General features: G+C 32.8%; 1 protein-coding gene across 1 annotated transcript in view; it reads right to left on the reverse strand.

Moving 5' to 3' along the window:
• The window catches only part of LRP1B (LDL receptor related protein 1B), a 1815754-nt gene that overhangs the window by 215405 nt on the left and 1572570 nt on the right, over positions 1 to 27779 (reverse strand). The window contains exons 54-59 of the mRNA XM_041739937.1: positions 23857 to 23997; positions 22533 to 22720; positions 16583 to 16766; positions 11826 to 11911; positions 5891 to 6013; positions 3621 to 3802 (exon numbers count right to left, since the gene is read on the reverse strand). Of these exons, the coding sequence (XP_041595871.1) occupies positions 3621 to 3802; positions 5891 to 6013; positions 11826 to 11911; positions 16583 to 16766; positions 22533 to 22720; positions 23857 to 23997 (904 nt within the window). The remainder of the gene's footprint in view (positions 1 to 3620; positions 3803 to 5890; positions 6014 to 11825; positions 11912 to 16582; positions 16767 to 22532; positions 22721 to 23856; positions 23998 to 27779) is intronic.

The following is a 27779-nucleotide window of genomic DNA, read 5'->3' on the forward strand; positions in this document are numbered from 1 at the left end:
CAAGGTTTGTTTTGTCATTGTTATTGTTGTGTTGTATTTTTATTCCTAGGTCTTTTTTGCTCCATGAAGTGGACTGGCATCAAAGTTCCATAGTTATGCATACTTAAATTGTTCCGATCATGAGTTCTTCTAATTCCCTATGTCATCTTCTTCTATGTGTCTTTACTTTCCCAGGCAGCTTGTTCTTTTTGCTTGAAATACCTCCTGCTCTGAAGTGTACTACAAGACCTGGCTAATTCTTACACTACCAGTCTTGTCCAGGAAGCTGACTCTGATTCTAGTTGAGATAGAAACATTTTCTATTTTCTTTTTTTCCCTATATTTGTAAGTTACTGCTTTGTATCATAATTATTTACTTCTTTGTCTACCCACTGAACTGTGAAATACCTAGAGATAGGACTGTGCCTTTTATTTTTATGCTCCTACCTAGAACAGTGCCAGATAGGTAGTAAATACTAAAGAAATAAAAGTTGAATAAATGAATGAGTAGATTCATTTTCTGTTAGCTAATCATAGCACACATTCACTTTATTGTCTGTTATAATGGTCTTTTGTTATGCAATTACCTGAAATAACATATTAATCCAAAAAGAAAAATTATGCTCAGTCTGGCTTTAACATTATATTTTCTATTCTATATTAAAATGCATATATAGGGCAGCCCAGGTGGCTCAGCGTGAAGGTGGCTTTAGCACCGCCTTCAGCCCAGGGCCTGATCGTGGAGACCTGGAATTGAGTCCCACATTGGGTTCCCTTCATGGAGCCTGCTTCTCCCTCTGCCTGTGTTTCTGCCTCTCTCTCTCTCTCTCTCTCTCTCTGTCTCTCATGAATAAATAAATAAAATCTTAAAAAAAATAAAATAAAATGCATATATATATATATACTCTGCATGAATGACAACTTTTATAAATACTGATGTCAATAATATTAGTTACCCAAAACTTATAATAAACTAGAACAGTAATTCCCAAACTTAACCAGATAACTGAATGATTCAGATAATTAAATTTCAGTTGAATTAAATGTTACACCTAGGATGATGATCAATCTGCTTACTTGTATCTTCTTTACCATTCTTAGTAACCACCATATGAAATTGATATGGCAATCAGTGTACTATTATTAAAAGATAGAAAGTACCTCCAAGTTACCTCCTAAAAGTTCAGTTGTTTCATTACATTAGTCCAGTTGATCTTTCTCCTCCTTTAAACAAAACTTTCCTTATCCTCTTACTAAATATCAGGACAGAAATCACACTCCTCACAGAAACAGGGGTCAGTAGGATTGGAAAATTCAAAACATATGTACACTACAATGCTAATCTCATCTGGAAAGATTCAAGGGTATTTCATTACATAATTTACAATTTAAGTTGATATTTTTAAAGAAGGATATTTTAGACAGGGAATTTTCACCCTGAAGCTCATCTCAAAAACCAAAATGCAAGTTGCCTTATTCTCATCCTGGGAAACAAGAAAAACAGCATGTACAGAAAGGTGTCATCAAATTTTATCTCTAAAATAGGTGGCTTTAATTGTTTCTTACAAAGTTCCAACTTTTATCTGGTTTTTTTTTTTTTGGTTATAATATGGCATATCTATATCATAATAAAATATTATCCAAAATTGAAATCAAGGTAGTATTTCATAACATTTACAATAATTTAGTACTTCACTATTTTAACTGACACTTGATGGATGGGTTTAGATTAATGATAACTTAATGTTGCTTTCAGTTTATAGGGTAATAATACCTATAACCCAGGAGAACTAAAACCTAAAGCTAGGCTTGGCTGTATTCACTAGGCTAGGACACAGTTTTGCTTTATACCTAGCAAATTCCACAAGACTATTATGATCTACAGGTAACATTTATTTTATTTATTTTTTAGATTATTATTTATTTATTCATGAGACACACACACACACACACACACACAGGCAGAGACACAGGCAGAGGGAGAAGCAGGCTCCATGCAGGGAGCATGATGTGTCTCCAGGATCATGCCCTGGGCTGAAGGTGGCGCTAAACTGCTGAGCCACCTGGGCTGTTCCATTTGTTTGTTTAATATGAAGCATCCCTAAGAGTATACAATGAGAAGCTAAGCCAGTCATATTGGTTTTGAAGAAAAGGACAATGATTTGAACACACTAAAATAACTATCTTCTGATAAAATGCTGAAGGAATAAAAATATTCACATTCTTATGAATGAATGATGATAACCATCAAACTTAGTACATTTGGCCATTATTTCCTGAAACATTGAAAATAAATTCTCTTGTGACTATTTCAATTAAAATGGAATTGGCACTCTCTTGAATCTTTTGTTGCTATGGTAAAGAAAATACTTTAAAAGGTAGCAAAATGGTTACATAATTATATAGCAAAAAGTTAAAAATGCACATTACCTTGGAAACAGAAGAGTATTTACAGCACAAGTCTTCTCCTATTAGGTACTGCTTTTACCCAAAGTAATGTTTAAAATTAAGATATAAAATATACAGTGATTTGATCACAGCACCAATTATAAACATAAGGGACCAAAAAACATAGATACAACATATTAGCAAGAAGTAAAGCCTAATTGTTGCATATGATCTGATAAAAGCAGTGATTTCATGAAACATATTAAGTGAAATTAATTTACACAGCAGAAAATTTAGAGCACTATAGTTATCATAATACTTGTTACTGTGAATGTGTTCTATTTTTAAAAATCAAAATTTCCCTAAATCTGGTATTTTAACAAGCATGTTGAGTAGGTTGAATTTTAATAGAGATCATTTTGGAGTATGTAATCACTCTAAATTATAGTGCAGAAGAAGGAGACGAGGAAGAGAAGGAGGAGGAGGAGGAAGAGGAAGAGAAAGAAGAAGAGGAGGAGGAGGAGGAGGAGGAGGAGGAGGAGGAGGAGGAGGAGGAGGAGGAGGAGAAGGAAGGGGAGGAGCAGGCATAGCTTCTCTACCAAAACAACATAATTAAAAGTGAATGATAATGGTCATAATCTACAGAACTTTGGCAGCCACACACCTGACTTCGACACCTAAAATCTGACATCTTACTATGTGTGTTCTTTCCTCATCTGGAATCTCCAGTCTGCTGTCCTTAATCCCTATAATGACTTGCAATGAAATGCAGCTGAAACACAGCTCCAATATGAATCTTTCTCAATATTTCCACTGTGTTATCTCTTTTGAATGCATGGGTAATGCACCTTCTTATTTATTATCCATGGATACTACTTATTCCTCTTGCTCTAAAGTGGTACAAGCATTACATTATCCACATTTGTGACCCACTAGAATTGCTGCCTTTCCTCAAAGATTTAAAGGCATTAAAATTAGAGAAATCTGTATATTTTATTCATTCCCAATTCATTTATAGATTAACTAGTAAAAGTTGTGTTTAAAAATAACCGCTGCAAAATCCCATCATTCCAAATGTTTTTCTTTTTTCACTGTGATAGTCATTTTTCTATTTTTGACTTCCCAATACGAATGTCTACACAGCACACTTTATATTGGTTTTCATGTTAAAACCTACAGAATGGAATTTACCACATTGAATGTAATCTAGAGTTTCAAAATTTAATTTAAGATTATCAATATTTGTTACAAACCCAGCTCGAGGATCCAAAGACAGGTCCCGGGGAAACTTCAGTCTTTTGCTAACAAGTATAGTAGGGTATAAGCCGTTGAGTTTGGATACTTCAATGATCCTCTTTTCTGTGTCAGACCAATAGAGGTTTTTTCCAATCCAATCAACAGCAAGTGCATTGGGGACAGCTGTGTTATGCACTACCTAACAAATAAGAATTTTAAAAGTTAACAGTGTAAATGCCTAGTGAACTGAGCAACTGCTTCTTGATTTTGGCAGAGATGATAAAATTCCATTTAAACATTAGAAATGGAATTTAGATAAGCTTAAAACATAGAACGAATTTATCCTAATAAAATTACTTACTTGTTTGAGATGCGAGAAATTACCATATATGTAATCAGGCCTAAACATTACACATGGGTTTAAGGAGTAAACCAAAATAAGAAGCTGTTGGACAGCTACAAAGTTCCTGATCACGTTTTGGTTAATAGTTTACGTGTCTTCTGAAAATTGGGAGCAGAAATTCTATCACACAGAAAGACACACACAGAATCATTGATATTATTTATCTTTAGCACGTTTTGGAGGAGATTCCAATAGCATTCTCCACTCTCCCAACTGCTCTTGCCCGACTTAATTATCTACTACAAGAGAAAAAAAATTACAAATGAGAATACATATATTGTTTTAACCTAACTAAAGGAAGTGAAATTCATACAACTGTTGCACTTGATCCTAACCCTTTTCAATATCAACTATAATAAGGACATAAACTTTGTATATATAAATATGATGCGTGTAAAATAACCAAAAGTTCTTGGTCTATAATGACTGCTATTTCTGAGTTCTCAGTGCTTTGAAGATTATATGAAAAGAGAAACAAACTTGGGCCTGTATAGAAGCCAATGCTTATTTAGTTAGAGACAAGAAAAAAATAGTGAAAGTTTATAGTTATCTTTTTCTAAATGTTATCAATAATGAAGACATTATATGTATATGACAACATACATTAAATATATATATATGACAACATTTTCAGCAAATAAAGATATCAATCTACTGTATTGAATTGCAAGGTATCTTTTCTTCTTTCTCCCAAAGTCCAATTTTAAAAAATTGGCTTGGCTGACAATTTACATGGAAATCAGTGAATTAGTAATCTCAATAGAAAAAAATGATTCATTTTGTGATCCTATTTTATGACATGATTTAAGGTAGTAATGGGTTAGCAGTGGCAAGGTGGTAGATAATTAATCCTTTAAAAATATTAAAATATTTTAAAAATATATAAAGGTAACCAAAAATTTAAATTTTTGTAATAAAAGTATGATCAAGTTTGGGTAATGGTACTTTTTACGGTTTTTATATAAATAGTCAAGAAATTTAAAAAGAAAACTTTATATGCTTCTTTGTTTTATAACCTATACTGATATTTCATTTATAAACTATCATTTATACATAAATAGAATCACACTGGTTCTCTTGTCATTGCATATACAGATTTCAAGATTGTATTAATATTTTTTGTATTAATATTTTCAAAATTGATTGTTCCACTAAAAATTTCTGTATGATATTATAGATGACTACAAAAAAATTGTGGGTTCTGTGTCTTTGAACTTAAATGCCTTTATAATGTATTTTACTGTGTATATATAGTACAAATTATTTTATTTTTAAATAATTTTATTTTAAAACTCAAGATAACATAGTGCTCATTTCAGCAGAACATACACTAAAACTCAAGATAACACAGAAATTGGTGCCAAGGAGTTCATATCTAGAATGTGACATGTATTTAATTATGATACTGTCTAATAAGAACTTTCATTTTACAGAAATGCATTCAATTATTTCCATCTATAGGAGGTTAATTTTAATAGTGCTGTAATTTCAATCTAGAGTCAAGTAATTAATTTTTTCAATTATAGATTCTCAGACTCAACTTTCCCTGTTACATAAGTCAACACAATTGCAAGTCAGGAAGTAATCACTCAAGCCGAAAGCATCCCTCACATTTTCTAGGGTTGTGAATTAGGTTTCAAATTTTATTTATCCAATTGGATTTTTATTTTATTGCGAGTAATAGTGTTATAATGAAACATACAGATTAAAAAACCTCATATTTCATATTTATAGTATGTATTAACTAACACTGTACAAATGTGAAATTCAAATCCACCTAATATATTCTATGAGTTTTATCATTACCATCAAATAATATTTTCTATTCAAGTTAGCTATCCTAATAAAATATTCAATAATCCCATCATTTTAACATCTCGTTACCTTAATATCACTTCCATTTAAACACATTCTATTTATGCGGCTGCCGTTGGGTCGGCTGGAATCAATCCAATAGATGAATTCTTCTCTGTAATCAAAGTCTATAGCAATAACATTGTTTAATCCCTAAAAATAAAAAAAAATGATATGTTTGAATAATAGTTAATGGAAATTATTTCAAAACATTTTAATTCATAAGAATCACTATCTCCTTTTGAACCTAAATAGTTATAGTTATTACAATGAAGAGTATTTGTGACCGATTCTAAGAGCATTTTATGTGTATATTTTCTCTATACCATACATGTAAAATGTATAATTTATTTGAAAATATTTTCCATGTAGATCATAATTTTTTCGGAATGCTTAGAAAGATTTAAGTAAATAGCTAGTACTGTGAAAAAAAAATCCAAAAACAAAAAACACCTGCTTTTAGGGAGATAAAGTGAAACACTTTCACTTTAGGTAAATGTTTAAAAATATGAATTCAACGCCATTATTATCTGTTCTGTAGAGTAACCAGAAAACAGCATACATCTAAATTGGAAGGCAGAAGTTCCCTGATGATTGAGGACAAGCCCTGGATAGCTATCTGATGAAGTCTGATGAAGAAGAAGGATTAGAATCTACTTTGTCTAAAATCTTTTGTCTCAACATCAGTTTGCTGCTTTATTTTGTTTCTTCTTGCTTCCAAGGGCCTTCCAGCCAACACAGTGCCATATTAGAATTTAAAAGTTATAACCTTCGGTGAGGATTTGACCAAAGAGGAACCAAGTGACCAACATCTTTTTATTCCACATGGAAATATGAGGAAATTGTTAATCAGACTCACGGTTACGCATTTTTTAGAAGGTAACAAAACAACACGAATTCAACTGGTTACCACATTTCTTTGGTTTTAGTTGTGTCTTTTGATGGATTTGATTTAAGAATTGTACATTGGGATCTGGGAATCTTTTATATGTACTGAATTGTTCAAATGACTTCTTGAGGGGTTAATTTAATTCTGACCTTTAGTTAGGGCTTAGAGATTTACTACCCTAATGGACTAACAAAACTTGGATCAGGATTTCAATTGTGTTCACTCATTTTGAGGCTTGGATAGTTTATTAGTATATACATTTTATGTATTAAAAATATTTGACACTATAGACACTTGGCAAAGCCCAAAGAGATCTATTCCATATCTTTATATCTGTTGTAATATTCCTTTATATATATATATATATATATATATATATATATATATATATACAATCTAAAATTGTATTTAAGCCTGAAACTGTTTTAGGGCTCATTTATGAGTAGCTATAGTCCTATAGGTAAGGATTCACACCTTCAGGGAGATGGGCTGTCTTATTTGGTTAGAGGAGGAGGGAAAGGAAGGATGATAATTACCACATCTGGATTCAGTTTCCAGATCTAATCCCCAAATTTAAAATTAGATAATGACCCTGCATTAGATTTACGTAGTCTTTTATAAGACTCAGGCTGACGCTAAATCATTACTGTTCATATTTTATTTCTTTCCAGTGATCTTGAAGACTAAAGATAGCCTAGTTATATAAGCAATTCAAAGAAAGTTCTGGCAAATACTGATTTTTTTCTTCTCTCAGCAGAGCTAAATTCTTGTGGTGATGACATTAAAATCATAGGTTCAACTATTACACTTTTATTTGGCTTAACATGAGCAACCTCTTTCCTCAGCCCCAGATTATAAAATTAACCTGATAGCCTGACCCCTTGGAACTGCTGGCTATTGGTCATAAATAAGAGACAAGAGTAAACAGGACTGTGTGTAAATTTCTTACTACACCCAAATGAATAAACACAAGAATACTTCTTACTGACATTATTAATTAAAAATAAAGACTGTAAATGCTTAAAGAATTCAGTCACAGATTCAAAAGATTTGTTGAATATTCATTCACATGCTAAGAACTGGAGTACAACTAAAAGTATTTCAGCATACAAATCTAGGAAGTTGTCTATGCAAAATCAATCAAAGTTTTAAAATAGAAACTGAGTATAGTCCAACTTCTGTAGTGACTTTAATAAATTCACTCCAATAGTACTTTGTAATATCCTTTCTGTATAAATGCTTTTAATACCAGAGGAATAAGGTAAATGTGTTAGGTAGGGTTCTGTGATGGCCTGAAATTCATATGGATGAATTAGAGCATTAGAGAGAAAAAGGTGGAGAGAATCTTGTCATTAACTTTAGGAAAGATTTACCCAGTTATGGCAGGATTATCCCATTTCTTTCTTTACAATAAGTGAATTAGAGAATGAAGATCCAATTCCAAATTTAGCAATTCAACTATAATAAATTAAGCTATAAATGCAGAGGAATTGAAGCTCTGAATTCTGATATATCTATCTAACCAAACTGGTCATTTTTCTACAACTTTACCCTTAATCCCCACAGAAAACTTTTCAATTCTCTCTTTGCAGAATCATATGCAAGGAACATTAAAACAGCCAAGGGCATGGTCAAAATAATGTCTAAACACTAGAGCTATCCCAGTGGCTTCAGAGCTGAAAATTGGTTTCATCAAAATCCTATTTGCTTCTTTCATTTCTATAGCTGAAGATTTGCACCCTTTGGTTCAAGATGATTAATTTAGGAAATTGTGTTTTGTTTCTCTACACAATTGTACTGGAATAAAAGGCACTGCTAGGATTGAATTAGATAACACTGGGAAACTATTTGATTAATATACTTAAATTAATAAAATTAATACTTGATTAATGCACTTCATTTCCAAAATTTGTGTTATTAAAGTATATTTTCTTTATGCATGTGGTGCATAAATTATAGCGGGCCTAGCTACAGCTATGTTTTAAAAAACACATGGCAAAAAATAATCTACCAGTTGCTGTATTTTTTCACTGTAATGCTTCATGAGATTGTACAGACTACAACAAAGAGAATAAAATTCAAGATATTATGGTAAATTGTTTTTCCTAATCACCTACACACCAAAAAGTCCTCACAAATTTGAGGCAAGGATGTCTTTTCACTTATTTTGACTGGGAGAAAATATAGGGAGATAATTACTTCCGTTTTCTACTTCATTCTGCACATGTAGACAGAAATCTCTGGGGGAAAAAAATGTTTCTACTGCCTAAAACTCCTTGAAAATTTCTATAATGCTATAATGAAATGTAGTTAAAAATATCTTCCCTGACAGAAATCATATATTCCAAACAGACCACAGGCAAAACTGGATGTAATGCTTGTGTCTAGTTTTTTGGGTGTCTATTTCCTTACTTAGTGGTCACATTAATAAATGCTTTCCAAAGACACAGATGTTCAGAGTCCTCGTGAGCTTCCTCTTTTTTCTCACTCGTTCTTCATTTTCATAAACACTACACTAAGAAAACTATCTGAAAGTCATCCCCACTTAGGTACTAGTGATTGCCAATAGTTGAAAATGATACCACCAGGAAAAAAGTGCTATCTGAAAGCATGCATTAAAGTGCTTTCGATATATGAAATAGACTTAAATGATGCATACAGGAAAAAAATCATTTTGCTCCATTAAGAACAATCTCTGATAACATATTAGCCATGAAAACAACAAAGGGGGTGCCACCAGAAATATCGAGTCACAGGGTTGGAAAATAAAGCAGAGATGTCATTGAAGCTCCGTTATGGTCTTTATGAAGTCAATAAATATTGTTGCTGTTTTAGTTATTAGTCCAACTGAGCTTATAGACAGACTATCCAAAAGAGTGAAATTTCTCCCTTTCTGATAGCAGAGTCTAAAAGTAAGAAATGCTAAACAAGTAAACAAAAACAACTAAGAAAAGAGAAACAACTAAGCGTGTCCCTTTTCCAGATACCATACAAGGAAATCAGTGGTGGGCACATTCAACCTTGAAGGTAATGAGAGGCTTAGAGGGAGATGGAGATGTCCTCCAAAAGAAAAAGACATTTTTCAGTATTTTGTAACTTTCTTATAAGCTTAAAATTAGACTGCACGGAAAATAAGAATTAAGTTAAAAAATGTAAGAAACCATTTGGGCAGCAAACATTTTTCACATTTACATATGCTAAACTTTTTTCCCTGGAGTTCTTTCTCTTGTATTTACTACTCATTACTATTCTTATAATATTTATCTCTAAAAAGGTAGTGGTCTAATTCTTACATTTTACACAGATTTCTGTTTAGTTTTTTATAAACAACATGGAAAGATTTTATATTTTTTCCCAGTCTCTGCAGGGTTCACAATTAGAGGCCTCTCTCTAACATGATAACAGTGAATGCTGGCGGCACACCCTCATTTCAAGAGCAAGAGTCTAAACCTCACAGACATTCATGAACAAGTTTATATGTGGCAAGGTCATGGGAAGTCTAAGGACTGCAGTGAGTTGGAGAGCATTGGCCTCTATGTCAGAGTGTCAACTTCTACACACTTTGGACTGTGGACATTGAAGGATGTACATCCAGCACTGCTCTCGCTTCCTATTTATTTTCATGAGTAGCCTGAAATCTGGATTTTCTTCTTTTTCCTCTCTTTTTTGATTATTTATTTTATTTGAGAGAGAGTGTGAGAGAGAGAGAGACCACGAGTACAGACGGAGAGGGAGAAGCAGACTCCTCGCTGAGCAGGGAGCCTGATGTGGGACTCAATCTCAGGTCCCTGAGATCCTGACTTGCACTGAAGGCAGATGCTTAACTGACTGAGCCACCCAGGTGCCCTTGAAATCTGGATTCTCATGTGAGCTTTTCATTTTCAATCTGTGACTTAGAAGAAAACTGGAAAATCCAACTGTTAGGAGGAGAGTCATTATCACAATTGGTAATGCATATTTGCATTTAAAATAAAACTAAATTCTTAAGAAAAATGAATGAATTTGACGATAGCAATGAAGGAATCCATCAGTGGGTGGCAAAAATTGTTTTAGTCAGGTAAGTATTCCTTATGCTGCTAAAAAAATCACCATATGAATGGCCAGCCTTCTTTTTCTATGCCAAATGCTGACATAAACATATTACAAGAACAAGAAATGTCCTTATTTTTGGCACACCTGTTCTAGACAGTACTTTCACGTATTTATGTCACTATTATACAGTTTGGGGCAAAAAGACATTTGTAGCAGAACAGATACCAACTGAGCCTTCCTAAAGAAGCTATTGCTCCTGACAACTAAAAACATGATATGACTAAATGCATGTGATTTCTGTAGCCCGTAGCAATCACGGTAGTTTTAATGATTTGATTTTATGCTCTTTTCACTACAGACTGGGAGAAATAAAACATGGAGGTGAGCATTTCAGAGTTTTCTATCCTGCCATAAAATGGAAATCATACCTTTTCATCTCAAATAACATGTACAAATAAACTCTGACAATAGAACTCAAACATCAAAACAGATCAACTCAGAGTCTCTTGAAGTGGACAAGTTGAGGGATGTAGAGGGTAAGAATGAAAATATGTGCCTCACAACCAATGAACCATTGCTGGATTACCATTACATTTTTGCTCCCTTGCTGATTCCAAATCTTAAAGGCTAGAGATCACCAATCCTGTTTTATTTCCTAGTTCTATAAATAGAAACTTAAAATTCTTGAAAAATATTAATTTTTAAATCCCAAGGGGGAAAAAGCAGCTTGGGTAATACATAAAAATACTTTAGAAGACAATTTTATGCTTTCTCTAAATATTTATCTAAATAGTTTTTCCCTTCCATTAATTAGACCTTGAAAATTTTATTTTGTTTTTTTACTTTCTTAGATAGAGTGTGATGTGATATGCTGGGAAGATCATCCGGGCAATTCAAACAAAATAAAATTTATGATACTCTTATGTACATACATGCATATATGTCCATAAGTAAGTGCTTCATAAATTCTGTGATATTTCTATAGTTCTAATGCATATCTAGAGTACTGATATTAAATATGAAATCATCATGATAATGTCATACCTGTTTTAAAAGTGTGTAGTTGGAGCCATCAGTGCTAATTTTCCTTATTTCATGGTGATCAGCAAGAATTAGAAAAGGTTCTTCATCTAAATACCAAGAAAAAAAAATAATTAGAATTATATATGTATGGTTTTCAACTTTGCTTAGTTTCAACTTTAGTTTCTGCAGCAATATAAATTTAAATGCCGTGTACTCTGATAGATTAATGGTGAAAAATTCACGCTGAGCATCTCAATGATAACAAAATGAAAAGGCCACAGATACCCAGGCAGTATGAGAAATCTAGATACTTCTAAATACATTCCTCTCTTTCCCTCAGTTTTCATAAACAGCAGATCATGTAATTAATTTGGAATTGGTGGAAAATATCTACTTTCATAATCTGATTTTTGTAAACGAATTTCAGGAAAGAATAAACTACATCTATCTTAAAGACCTACAGTACAGCTAAGCTAAACAGTCATATAATCAGAAAACTCTTTCTTGATAATCAAATAACCAGCTTCTGCTGTCAGTTGGAACTCCAGGCTCTATAATTTTTGTTTAATTTCATCTTTTCCCATAATATTGCTCTTTAAATCCTTTATTGGTCATTAATGGTCTTTATTTCTTACCTATAGTTTGTCTATTATGTTATGGTATCTCATTTGTGCTGGAATCTAGGAAAGATAATATTAAGAATCTGACCTTGCTCCAAATACATGAAGATCTTCTAAATCTTTAGATCAGTTTTCTCTTCAGAATTTTTTTGAAAACAAAATGGATTTTTATTTTTCTTAAAGATTTATTTATTTATTTTAAAGAGAAAGAGAGAGAAGGAGAAAAAAAAATCTCTGCTGAGTGTGGAGCCTAACAGAAGGCTTGATCTAATGACCCTAAGATTATCACCTGAGTCGAAACCCAAGAGTTGGATGCTTAACTTACTGTCACCCAGGCATCCCCCAAATTGAACTTGTAAATAGAAAATGGAAAGTTCTGTATAGCACATTTATTTGAATATGTATCTGAATAATTTAAATTCAAGTTGACCACATTCTTGATTGTTATAACTCTGGATCCATTCAATTCAAGTTTGTTCAACTCCTTTTTTTTTTTTTTTTAAGAGCTTTTGTTTCTTTGTTCTTTTTTTTTTTTTTTTTTAAGATTTTATTTATTTATTCATGAGAGAGAGAGAGAAGCAGAGACACAGGCAGAGGGAGAAGCAGGCTCCACACAGGGAGCCCGACGTGGAACTCAATCCCGAGACTCCAGGATCACACCCTGGGCCAAAGGCAGGTGCTAAACTGCTGAGCCACCCAGGGATCCCCAAGAGCTTTGTTCTAAGATGAAGTCATATATTTAGTTTCCTGGTAAGCAAATTTAATGTCAGTAGAAATTTAAAAAAAATTAAAAACGTAGTCACTTTATGTAATTTAATGTGGATTTTATTGTAAATCATTTATTGTTATGGAGTTATTGTCCTGTTTATGTTAAAAATATTACTTTTCTCTTATCTTTTAGTTTCACAGTAAATATATAATACATAGGGTATACATTATATTTTAGCATGCTTTATGTCAGGGATTAGAAATGTATACTACACAGTCTGGACATCTCCTTCCATTAGCAAGACCACACCCCTAGTCAATCATTCAATCTTCCTGTCGATACTAAATCGAGATTCAAACCCTACTAAAAAGAGTCAGCTCAGAAGTTGAAGGTGCCTTGTGATCTCTTGTCTTTATATTTACAAATATAAAATTAAATATTTAGGCAGTCATGTTCTTTACTACTTAAATGTAATACCTGAAATTATAAAACTCTTAGAAGAAAACATTGAGAAAAGTCTCTATTATGGTCTTGGTAACAAATTTTTTAGATACAACACAAAAGACACAAACAATAAAAGCAAAAATAAGCAGAACTACATCAAACTAAAAAGCTTCTGCACAGCAAAAGAAACAATCAACGTAATCAGAAGGCAACCTATGGAATGGGAGAAAATATTTGTAAATTATATATCTGATAAGATGTTAATATTATGGTTATTATTGAAAATATATATAGAACTTATACAAATCCACAAAAAGCCCCCAAAATGTTTTATTTAAAAATGGGCAGAGGAGGGCTACCTAGGCAGCTCAGTCAGTTGAGCATTTGACTCTTGATTTTGGCTCAGGTCATGATCTCAAGGTTGTGAGATTGACCCCTATGTTAGGCTCTGTGCTGAGCATGGAACCTGCTTAAGATTCTCTCTTTCTCTCTCTACCCTTCCTTGCTCTCTATAAATTTAATTAATTAATTAATTAATTAATTAATTAATTAATTAAAGAGGGCATCAGAACTGAATAGACATTTTTCCAAAAACATACAAATGGCCAACAAATACATGAAAAGATGCTCAACATCAGTAATCATCAGAGAGACACAATTAAAACCACAATGAGATATCACATTTCACCTATTAAAATAACTATCATCAAAAAAACCTGAGATAAAAAGTGTTGGAAAGGACGTGAGAAAGGGGGACCTTTGTTCATCATTGGTGGGAATGTAAATCAACTACAGAAAATAGTACAGAGGTTTCTAAAAAAGTTAGAAATAGAACTAACATATGAACCAAGAATTTCACCTCTGGGTACTTATCCAAAGGAAATGAAAACAAGATATCAAAGATCTATCTGCACTCTCATGTTTATGACAGTATTATTTACAACAACTAAGATATGGAAACAATCTAAGTGTCCATCAATGGACAAATAAAGACGATGTGACATGCATACACATATGTGTAAATATATGTTTATATATAATCTGTATTCAAACACACACATTGATTTATACATTTGTAATTATGCATATGTATATTATATAGTATCCAATGTATATATATTGTATGTATTATATATTATCTGTATTACATACATATGTAATATTATACCCACACACATAATTGAATATTATTCAGTGATGAGAAATAATAAAATCCTACCATTTACAACATAGATGTCCTTGAGGACATTATATGAAGTGAAATAAGTCAGAGAAAAATAAATACTATGTAATGTCACTTATACATAGAACCTCAAAATAACCAAACTCCTAGAAACAGTGAAATAGTGATTACCAAGTATGAAGCACGAGAGAAATGGGGAGATGTTGTTTTAAAAGTACAAACTTCCAGTTAGAAGATAATTAAGTTCTGAGGATCTAAGTCACAGCTTGGTGATTATGGATAACAACACGACATACTTGAAAGTTGCTAAGAGAGTAGAGCTTAAATGTTATTGCCACACACACATAAAATGGTAATTAGGTGAAGTGATGGAAGTGTTTCTAACACTATGGTGGCAATCATATTGCCATATATAAGGGTATTAAATCAATACATTATATACTCTAAAGTTACACAGTTATAATTTTTTAAATAGTTACACAGTTATATGTCAACTATATCTCAATAAAGTTGGAAAAAATCTATTCTCTCTCTTGCAAAAGATTTATGCTCAGAGACATTTTGGTTTTGTATTAAAGTTATTATTAGTTTCCAATTATTACTGTTTTGAAAAACAACAGCATGGATACCTGGTATAATAAGACCAAAACTGCAATTATTAGTACTCATCTCCTTTATACCATCATTAGTGAAAAGTTTAAAGTAACAAAAACATTTATTGATTTGGAGATTTTATCTCTTCTTATGTCACTGAATGCATGATATAGTAAGTAGGTTGGTAAATCTAAAAAAAAAAAAAAAAAACAGGCTCCAAATAATACATAAATTAATTCAGTGATGACTATTCCAAGAGTAAGTAAAAATAAAATTTAAAAAATTGAAATGGCTATCTTTTTTCTTCAATAATGTTTGAAGTTTTAACTGGTTGAAAACTAATTTTAAGAATTCCTGTCACTGGCATTTATTTTATGTAGGTAAATAAGATATCTAATGTTTTAAATGCTGTCATGTATATATGGCATACATATACATAATAAACTGGCCATGCTATTTGATTCATTATACTCAAAAACAAAGGGGGAAGAGACATATATGTAGCATTTTTTCTCACTTAAAAACAATAATTACTTATTATATATTGCTTTGTATTATTTTGATACGTGTATTTTCCCCTAATGAATTACAATATTTTTAAAAATTTGGTCTATGTTCTATCGAATTTTCTAATTTACAAATCAAACACACTACTTGGAACAAATAGAGATTTAATAATATTTGCTGAATCACTGGAAGAATTCAAATAGTCCTACATAGTTGATTTATTGCTATTGTTGTACTCATCATTGTCATTATCATTATTGACCTCTTCTCCTTGGCATACATATATGAGTATGGTGTAGAGAAGGAAAAACTATTATAATACAATTACAATGGCATACATATATGTGTATGGTGTAGAGAAGGAAAAACTATTATAATACAATTACAATAGCCTTTTTACCGCTCTTGGCTAAATCTACTCCTAAGAACCTGTGATGCAGCAGGAGAAATTGCTAGAAATAGTTCTTTTCACTTCTGAGCACTCTCAAAATCTAGGAAGCACTTAATAATTCACAAGACCATAATGCAATTTTATTACAAATAGAACAGTTTGTGGACAGCATGCAAAATTAGAGTGACAGGTTCCTATATCAAGGTAAGTAGGGAAGAATTTTGATTTCTCAGAAACATCAGCAGGTATGAACTCAGTAAGAATGGTTATAAAATTCAGAATCCATAGGTGTAACTGAAGTTGGATTAGTGGACAAGTGCAATTCGATACCTGAGAGTGATTTGCAGCCATTGGGGTTATCAGGTTGTATTTCATAGCCATCTGTACAGAGGCACTTGTAGGTCCCATATGTATTAATGCATTGCTGGCTACACGGAAATCCCAAGGAGCATTCATCAATGTCTACACATGTTTTACCATCATCCTTCAGTTGGAATCCAGGCCAGCATTTGCACTGAAGAATGAAAAACAAGCATAATCATCAATTCATATCATTGTCACTGTCTTTTCCTATTGAATATCCCTTTAGTTTGATTCAAGAAAGAAAATAGTGTAAGAGTGGATAATGGCAAGTCTTTCTGTCTCCAATGGTTTTAATAAGAATTATGTATATTAAATAAAGCTAAAGCTAAAAAAAAAACTTTCCTAAATATCTTCATTTGATCATCTGAGGTTGGCAAGATCATAAAAGTTAATTGACGTCCTCAAAGCCATGTGGCTATACCATGACAGCAACAACAACATGAGGCAATTTATTTTGTTCTTTTTCTGTTACATTACATTGTATTTTTAGAGGACTTTAACAATCATAAGAATTCATATTTGGAGCTTTGAATACTAACTGATTACATGTGGAATTTCATCAGAGCTTTACAGAAATCTATGATGCAGGTCTTATTGTTTTTAGTTAACTGATAAGAAACCTAGAGGCACAAAGGAAATGGTGCCTGGATAAAGCCAGTTGGAGAAACTAGACTGTCTGTAACCCTTAGTAAGGCCCAATTAATATTTAAGGACTGGGTCTGGTTCTATAACTATGTTGATGTTGTCTGGAGAAATAATAGTAACAATTTCCCCACTATAATCAGTTTGTATCATCAAATCTTTTCTTCAACATCTCTATCATGTAGTGTATGAACCTCTGATGATGGCGTGCAGTATTCACTAATTGGCATGTAAATTCTGAATACAATATGTCACTCCATATATGTCTTTGCAGTCCTGAAAACAATGGCATCCTGTGATCCTGTGATCTGCAACAGTCTTTCAAGTCTATACTCCTGCCAACTAGCATATGAGAACTGTAATTACATAAAATGAACCTATAATTGGCCCAATGATTACAATGCTATTAACCTTTACAAATATTATTTAGCACTCTTGGAATAAAGGAATGTGTGAATATTGAGTAAGACAGTGAATTAAAATAAGCCCTAAATGGTTAACAGTAACTAGTATTCAAGAGTTATTCAGAGCAAACATTTAATAACCTCATTTATTTGAGGGTAAACATGATGGCAGAGCTTTGTATCTATGGGGAGAAATATTATAGAGATATACGTGCATATTTTTAAATAACAAACAACTGAATTTTTTTAAGGACCAAAAAACCCCCATATTTATTAGTTGGGAGAGAAGCAGCAGCATCTTCACCTGAAAGTACTCTAATGAGAATTAAATACCATTTACTAAGTTCTTTTACCAGGAATGGATCCCTTTAAGCTCTTAGCACTTTCATCATTAACAATTTACACCAATAATTAGCTAATAATCCTCAGTAATTATGTGTTGTTTTGTTTTCTAGGACCCACTAGCACACCAGCATTTCAAAGCAAAAGCCACAGCTTTATTTCCCACACTCTCCTTATCAAACTCTTACTTCCTTTGAGAACACTCATCCTGCTACCTGATTAGGAAGTCAGGACAGTTGGTGCTTTGCGATGGCAAAAAAAGTGAGACGCTTACTGTTACATAAGTGTACGTTTAAAAATGGTTCAAAAAATGGTTCAATTGGTAAATGTTATGTCATATATATTTTATCACAATTTGTAAAAGCAATATTTTTTTTAAAGAAAGTGAGAAAATGACAGTATTCAAAAAGTTATCACTGTAAAGACTGGAAAATGACCATGTGGTCATGTGGTTGGGAAACCAGAAATCCATAGTCTGACATAGGACAGTGGTGAATTCAAGGGGCTCATTAGGACAAGTGAAAGGATTTTTAATAGAATGTACTGGGTTCCTCTCAAAGAGTATTAGAAAAGGAAATAAACAGTGTCCCAGTTTTAATGGGATTTCTGAAAATGATTTTGAATGGCTAATGTCAGGTTTATCGAACTATTATAGCAAAGAGACGGCTTAGATGAAAACACATTTATGGAAAATCAATTTGTAAGGTAGAATTGGTAAAAGCTACCAAATGTAATATACACATTTCTATAAACAAATGAAATTAGTATGTCTAAGGTTATCAGTAACTTTTTAAGAAATTGTTTATTGAAAGAGAATTTTTTTTTTAGATTTATTTATTTGAAGAGGGGGAGAGAGACATAGCACAGCACACACAAGCAGGGGGAGGGAGAAGCAGGCTCACCACCAAGCAGGAAGAGCCTGACACAGGGCTTGATCCTAGGATGCTGGGATCATGATCTGAGCTGAAGGCAGACACTCAACCAAATGAGCCACCCAGGCACCTCTAATCTTGTTTTAACAGAAACATATTTGCTCCCAGATTACCCAAAGGTATCAATGGGAAATTCCACTAGCCTAATTTTCATAAATTGAATGAAAGAAACTAATAATCATTTGCATCTTCAAAGATTCACCTATATTTAATAGAAAATAAGTTTTAAAAACTCTCACCTTCATTTACAAAGAAAAACATTTTTTATGAAAGTGAGATTTATATATATTCAATATCATCTTAATTTTTCTCATCTTTGAGAACTACTTCAAATTTTCCTGGTTTGTATTAATTTTTATATAGTGTCAAACAGCTATCAGAATTACAGCTATCCATACTTTTCCTATTACATTCAAATAAGTTTATTTGCAGCTTTTAAAGTGATATTTGACAAATGTTATTTTATTTCTAATATATACATTAAAACTTATTTCTCTCCCAGAAGTACATTTATTTTTATATGGTAAATTATCCTTCCCATCAAAATAAGATCCTTGCTTTAGTAAATGTTATTGCTCCCTTTTGAATAGTTAGATACATTGTATTTGTTTTACAACAAACGTGCAAATTGTTCACAGCCCATAAGGTCTAAATTTTGCTTTTGTAAGCAATTTTAATTTTATTGCAGAATTTGGAGGAGGATTTCATGTCATGTTCTGCAGATATTGTAATGAGAAATAGGTTACTGGATGGTTTTCCCCATTCAATAGAAGAGAAAAACTCATAAACTTTATTTCCCAAAAATATAGAAGCTTTTTATTGTAGATAAGTCTTTTTATTAAATTTCCTATCAATAAATTATCATTAATATAAATATAAGTGTGTGTGTGTATAATCTCAACACAGTATGTAAAATATTTGCTTTGAAACTTTATTTAAATCTCTCATTTATGATTCTAGTCTCAGCTGCTTGAATTTTTATATCTCTTTTGTTTCCCCAATAGATGCTTTATTTTATTAATTAGTTTTGACATGTGTACATATTCAAGAACCCTATTGAATTCTTTCAGGTATCATATACATAGACTTATGAATGATTAAATATGTTGTCTATTTTAACTAGAATTCTCCTTCATTCTATGACTCCTTTTGAAAAGTCAAGGTGAAAATACTAATTTTTAAAAATTATCAATAAGTATTTCTATATGAGAGATCTTATAAAGTAATTAAAATAGATTTAATATGGCACTCAGGATGATGCCTATTTCTACCATAGCAGTTTTTTAAACATGGCATTTCTGAGCACTAAGTGCTTATATGCAGGCCTTTTATTTTATTTTTTCATTTTTATTTTTAAGGCTTTATTTATTTATTTTAGAGAGAGAGAGAGACAGAGAGAGAGAGAGAGAGAGAATGAATGGGATAGGAGCAGAAGGAGAGGGAGAGAGAAAATAGAATCATTGAGCAGACTCCCCGCTGAGCAGAGTCTCACGGTGGGGGGGTGTTCCATCCTAGGACCCTGAGGTCATGACTTGAATTCTTAACTGACTGAGCCACCCAGGCACCCCATATGCAGGCATTTAAAAAATATTAAGCCTCTTTTTGAATGCTATGTCAAAAAGTGACCATCTGATATTCTATAATTTTTAGATTTCTCCAAGATTGTTATTCTAGATTTAAACACATTCAGGATAAACACAAGGAGAACTACTTTGAAATTTAAGTTTTTATATAGATAGATACTGATTCTATGATATAGAGATTCTGTAGATACATAGAAATACAGAATGCATATATTATATAGACAGAACTAAAGAACTATTTATAAACTATGAGTTGAAATTTTAACTAATTATCTGTAACAATTCCATGACACATGCTCTGATTTTTCAGGAAACACATGTCTATTGATTGTGCAGAAGTCACTGATGATATTTTTTCTGCTTCATTGGGTTTCAAAATATTTACTGCCAAAATTAATTATTTGATACATATTCATCTCATTAAGACTTATTTTGGCTCATTTATCTTGTTTCATTTTACCTACAACACAATGCTTGTGTTTTAAGCCTGTAAATTTAACCAACTCTTCTTAATATAGTATTTGCACTATGTCTTAAACAAATACACCTTTTTTAATATTTAAGTTTTTAATCTCTGTTTTTGCACGGGGTGGAATGATTATTGTAGTTCTCTGGTTACATCTCCATGCAATAAAATCCTATCAATGTAGCTAAATTAATCAAAATACTAGAAATCCAAAGATTACAAATGGCAAAGTGGTTATTTGGCTAAATTTACCATTAGATAGAAATGGCTTGTCATAGAATGTCAATGTTGGCAGGGAAGAAGGTACCACATCTCTGCAATACACATGTATTTTCTCTAGCATGCTTTAAAGAAAGTTACTTAGCTACAATTTAACCCCTTTAGTAGTGAGAAATGAGGCAGCTCATTCCAATGTAAAGATAGTACTGTAGAGTACTTTTCCTCATATTGAACAGTCTGCTTCCCAACTCATAATCCCAACCTTTGAAACAACTCAGACTAGGTCTGCTCCCTAATCCAGGGCTTCATATGTTTGAACAAAGCTAATAAGCCATCTTTGCTCCAGGAAAAACTCCTTCCGAAGGTACATGTCTGGAACATGGAATCCTAATGCTTTGGGATGTACAAATGTATATACACTACAATTTGTCCAAATTCCTCTTAAAATACCATGTTCATTAATGCACATAGTACCCCAGATGTGTTCTGACCAGTGCAGAACTCAGTATAATAAAAATCTAACCTCTGTAATGATCTTAACTGGCATAAGACCGTCTCTGTGTTTTGTAGGAGCATGCCCTATTGCTGATTCATACAGAGCTATCGCTCTGTTAAAAACACTGACTTTCAAATGAATCGCTCTTCCTGAGATTTTCCCACACTTACATCATCAATTTTAACCTACTGCACAGCTTTAATTTTAATATCATGCTCATTTGCATCCTCTATTCAACATGAATCAAACAGAAATGTTTTCAAAAGCTATTTCTGTCAATCAACTTTGTCAGTGAATCACGCTCTTCAGGAAAACGGTTCTAACAAAACCAATTAGGATATTAAGGGTGATTTATTTTTAGTGTACCTGCACTCGGTCCTAATAATTCATGTGTTCTATTTTTTTTCTTCCTGTGTACATGAAAAGTACTGTATTATCCAGTGTTGCAGTAAATAAATGATTAGCCCATTTCACTTCAAAGATGGGAGGAAGAACGAGGGAAGAAATGGGAACTCAACAGTTGCATACATATTTATGTGCTGTTAACATGGCAGGATCTCTCTAAACACTGGGTTTTTCTTGCCTTTTTTTTTCTCTTTATGTTCAACATATATTGAAAATCACTTTGGCATTTTTGTCTTTCTGAGTACATTTTTACAATTTTTATGCCACATGATTATAATGAGTGGCTTATATAGATACTCCTCATTTAAATACTTTTACCAGAAAATACTATGATGCATTTTAAGTTCTACAGCTCTTTGGATTGAATAGTATTCATTATCTCAAATTCCAATGTATCATGTGATTTTCTATTTTTGATGAGACCCTACCTTGTAACTGACTGGAAGGTCCTGACAATCTTGAGAACATCCACTGACTTTCTTACTCAAACATTCATTTATATGGCAGTTTCTCTCATCTGAGCCATCGCCACAGTCATCCTTATTGTCACAAAGACTTCCACTGGGAATGCACCTGCCATTTTTGCACATAAAAAATGAACTGTTGCATGACTGTTCTGGAAAAAGAAAATAAAACAAATGGAACATAAAGGGCATGCCATTGCTTTATACTACAATTGCTGAAAACATTCACACGTATGATAACTTATCTGTCAAAAATTATAGTAAAATTTATATACATATAAAATCCTCTATATGTAGTGTAGTATTTTATACAGAAAACATTAAAAAAAAAAAACAAGGGCAAACTGTACTTTCATGTTCAACACTTACTGAAAATCTTTCTTTGCCATGAACATTAGCAATCAAAATAAGCACCTATAGTCAAATTAATGAAGTCTTTCTGTCTTCACCTATATTGTGAAGAATTGATTCAAAAGTATAATGAGAGTTTGACATTTCCCTTCAAGCCACAGGTCTCTGAGAAATTATATGTCACTAAAAATTAAGAATCTAGAATAGGTAGATATTCCTAGATTCTTTTTCTTCTTGGAAATATAACATTGACACTTTTAAGTCAGGGCATAAAAAGGACATTTGTGGTGAATAATAGTTGTTCCAAATATAGCTATGGAAAAGAGTTTAGGTTTTGGAGCTACTCATAACCTGATGACTTGAACATTGTTCATTATCATACATGATAAAAGAAAGCCTATTAGCATGTAAAGTACATGAGAAAAAGTAATTGGGTTTATTTTAAATATATGATTATGTATTTGGTCTTTGGAATAGTGAAATGAAAAATAGTCCAAGTTTGGCTATGTATATATTTCTGTTCAAATGATATGCAGTTTACTTTATTTTGGCTAAGCATCATTAATACAGACCTTCTCTTGGTAAATCTCAACTTACTTTGTTTGAGCTTTCAAATAGGTCCAAATAAGGAAACTGTTTTCACATAAAATCACATATTAAGAAAAAATGATTTTTTGAAAGGGGTCAGGGTAATGGATCCGTTTGGTGTGTTGCCTCAAATCTTCATATTTTAGCACAGATTTAAATTTCTAAAACTAGCTTGACAACATAGTTGATTGCTAAGATCCTCCATGGTATCACTTGAAACATCACATGCTTAATTATTTGCATTTATTTTCATTGAATATCATACTAGACTGAACTGAAAATCAGAGTCACAGTTTTGCCATTGAAAAGCAAATTTTGGAATAAGCACAATATTATATATCTTCTGTACCTGCACTTTTGCACTTTGGGTTTAAAGGTGCTTCATCAGAATGGTCAGGGCAGTCAAAGTCCCCATCACACTGCCATTGAGTATTTAAGAGACATCGTCCATCAGCACAACTAAATTCTTCTGCAGTACACTCTCGGTATCCTAGAGACAAAGAAAGTAACATTCTAATTATATGACAAATATTAAATCTGCATTCCCTAACGTACACCATACCTAGTTAACCATGGGACCTATCTATGTCTTCTATAGGAAGTGTTTCTTATTCCTTTTTGGGACAGTGGTCATACTTGCAAGAGATATTTGTGGTTAAGAAGTGGGGTTAAGGTCCAGGAAAGAAAATAAAAAACAAGGCAATCTTATTGTTTCTAGGTGAGGAAACAAAAATGCAATACTCAACGATACTGTCTCTATTCACCTATAGTCTATGTCCTAAAGATTTTCCTTTGAATGGAAAACAAGAATAAAGCTATTAATGTTTTTTCAAGACTAAGCTTGATTAGGTATAGTACCAGAACATACGGATGAAGTGATTCCGAGTTACAACGATAATTCTCAGAAGCCATAATGCCATGTTTATGTTTGGGAAGCAGCATTTGGAAGTTTAAAGACATTGTTAAAAAAATTTTTTTAAAGTCAATTTATAAAGCAATAAGCACACAACTATTGTAATTATCCTATATATTGATACTTAGAGGCACTAAAAAGCTTTATTCAAATCAGAGTATCAGCCCGTCAATTTTTAATGTTCATATCTATGCCTATTTATAAGTAAAACTCATTTGATTTTGACTATTATGAGTTTTAGATTGAATTTTTCCTAAGTTTCTTAACAATGAAAACTGTCATTGCTATTAGAAACTTTCTGGTAAACCTGGTATATATTTTACTTTTGAAGATAGGAAATAAGGGATCCCTGGGTGGCGCAATGGTTTGGCGCCGGCCTTTGGCCCAGGGCGCGATCCTGGAGACCCGGGATCGAATCCCACATCGGGCTCCCGGTGCATGGAGCCTGCTTCTCCCTCTGCCTGTGTCTCTGCCTCTCTCTCTCTGTCTGTGACTATCATAAATAAAATAATAATAATAATAATAATAATGAAGATAGGAAATAAGATATGTATGTTTGTTAACAAATAAAATTCCAATAGAAAAATATTTCAACAATGATAATATAATCGAAAGGTTTGTCGTACTGAATGGCAAACTGCAGAGTTTAGAAACAATTTTAGTTTCCCTGCGCTTTCTTCCATCCTTGCCCTCTTCATTAGTTCATTCTCCTTGGTCAATATATACATTACATTCAAGTCTCTCCCAGCCCAGTGACAATAAAAATCCATCAGGGAAGCCTGGGTGGCTCAGTCAGTTAAGCAACTGATGCTTGATTTAGGCTCAGGTCATGATCTCGGGGTCCTGGGATCAAGTCCTCAGTAGAGCTCCGTGCTCAGTGGGGAGTCTGAGGATTCTTTCACTCTTCCCTTCCCTCTGCTCACTCACACTCTCTCTCTTTCTCTCTCAAATAAATAAAAATAAAAATATTTAAAAAAATAATCCATCCACATAACTCTTATGTACACATTATCCTCTTACCTACCACTCTACCCAGCATTCCCTTACTTATCTCCAGTTCAGCCTCCATTCATTCAATCCATTTCTACAATATCTACCTTCTTAAAATCCTCTTGAAGCCAGCAAATACAAAGGGACAAGTGTCAAATTCAAGGGTGTATCACACTCTTATATATTTCACTTTCCTGCAGCATTTGATATTGTTGAGAATACTACCTTGTAAATAATTTCCTGGTTTAATATTTACAATCTATTCCCCATGACGTTGTCTTACTTTGGCTGTTTCCTTGTATCCTTCTTTCTGTATGAAGTCCTCTCCTCTTCCATCCTAAAATATTGCAGGTGAAGCCCTAACTTCAATCTTTAGCCTATTGTTTTCCTCTTTTCCTTTCTGCAGTGTTGGCTGTTTTCAATTTTTGTCATATTTTGAATATCAGCTTTATGCCGATGGCCAGCAAACTAATTATATTTGCAGAAATAATACTGGTGACCTCTGGAACTAAATTTTCAAACACTCACTCTATAGCTTCATGTTATTGTCTGATTAACACTTCATATTCAAAACATCCAAAATTAATTATTATTATTATTTTTTACATTTCTCTTCTCCTACACCAGGAAAACTTGGCCCTTAACCTCCTATGTTCCAAAGCCCATTAATGATGGTAACGCCATCCACCAAGTCATCCAAGCTAGAAATTCTCCTTTATCCTCCATATAGGACTGTAAATGAATCCTGACCCATACTGTTCTTTCCATTCCACCATTTCTGTCCTGGTTTATCATCACATCATTAATCACCAGAACTATTGCAATTATCTTCTAGCTAGCTTACTTTCAACCTAACGGCTCCCCTGTCCCAAGGCAATATTTCATCCACTCTGCTGAAAAAGATGATTCTGAAACATATTTTGAGTGTGGCATTCCCATTTCAAATGTGCGCTGTCAACTGAGAGCCAAAATAATTAAACACAAATTCTTTAACATTATATTTCAGACTTCTTCGGATCCAGTTTCAACTTTCTAATTTCAATTTACCTCACAAAAGACTATTATTCTTCAACTATGTCAATATGTAGCCATTTGGAAATATAAATAGAACTTTCTATGTATCCAGAACTATTCTAAGCACTTTACAAATAGTAACTAATTTAATTCTCTCAACAGCCGTAAGAGTTAAACAATGTTGTCTTTTATTTTTTTACAGATGAGGAATTGAGGTGCAGAAATGTGAAATGACTTCAAAGGTCATACAGATACTAGGCGTCCAAGCCAGGATCTAGACCCAGGCCATCTGGCTCCAAGTCCGTGATTTTAACCACTGTGTTATTTTATCTACCATCTACACATGACTTTCTCTAACATTCTCTCTGCTTCTATTCTTTAGTGCTTCAAAAAATTTTTTAATAAATTTTTTTAAAGACTTTATTTGTTTATTCATGAGAGACACAGAGAGAGAGAGGCAGAGACACAGGCAGAGGGAGAAGCAGGCTCCCTGCAAGGTGCCTGATGTGGGACTCATCCCAAATTCCGGGATTACACCCTGGGCCGAAGGTAGGTGCTCAACTGCTGAGCCACCCAGGCGTCCCATAGTGCTTCAAAACTTATTCTCTCAGCTCTGATCCCATGTATTGTGATTCTTAGTCACATCTGACAACGTGTGCTATTATTCTAGCATGTATTTCTGATTTTCCTGTTTGTCTGCAATTTCTTCTAGTGGGATATGTCTCATTCATTTCCATATCAACTGCGTAAGTGTCTAGCAGAGGGAAGATACTCAATCAGACATAACTCTACTTCAAATTTACATCTCAAGGTATGATGCACCTTTTAAAATATCACATCGAATCCATGACTTAATTGTGAAAAGATTGTAAAAACTGGGATTCGCTGATTTCAAAGAGATGGCTCTCAAAGACCAAGACTATAGACACAACACAAGGAGAACAAAGGAGGGCACTAAATCTACTGTCTTTCGTGATTATATGTGGATTTTATGGCTTTTCATCTTATATTTATTCATGTACACATTTAAGTTTTTGTTTTTTACAAAAATACTAGGTTTGTGTAAAATTTCAATTTCACGTAAGAACTTTTCATGATTTTCACTACAAAAGCTACATTTGTATGTATATATACATTATATATGTGATGGTCAGATAAATATATATGCGATGACAAGATAAATGTCACAATAATATTAAATTTTAAGAAATAAGCACACATGTAAGAAGATAAGGTGAAAGAAGAATGTTAATTATACAGTTTCTCTGATAATTGTGAATTCTATTTTTTCTTCATTCAAATACTTGATTTGGCTATAAGACTGAATTAGCTAGCCATATATTGTTTTTCAACCA

The sequence above is a fragment of the Vulpes lagopus genome, chromosome 24, assembly GCF_018345385.1.
Source record: "Vulpes lagopus strain Blue_001 chromosome 24, ASM1834538v1, whole genome shotgun sequence".
Lineage (NCBI taxonomy): Eukaryota > Metazoa > Chordata > Mammalia > Carnivora > Canidae > Vulpes > Vulpes lagopus.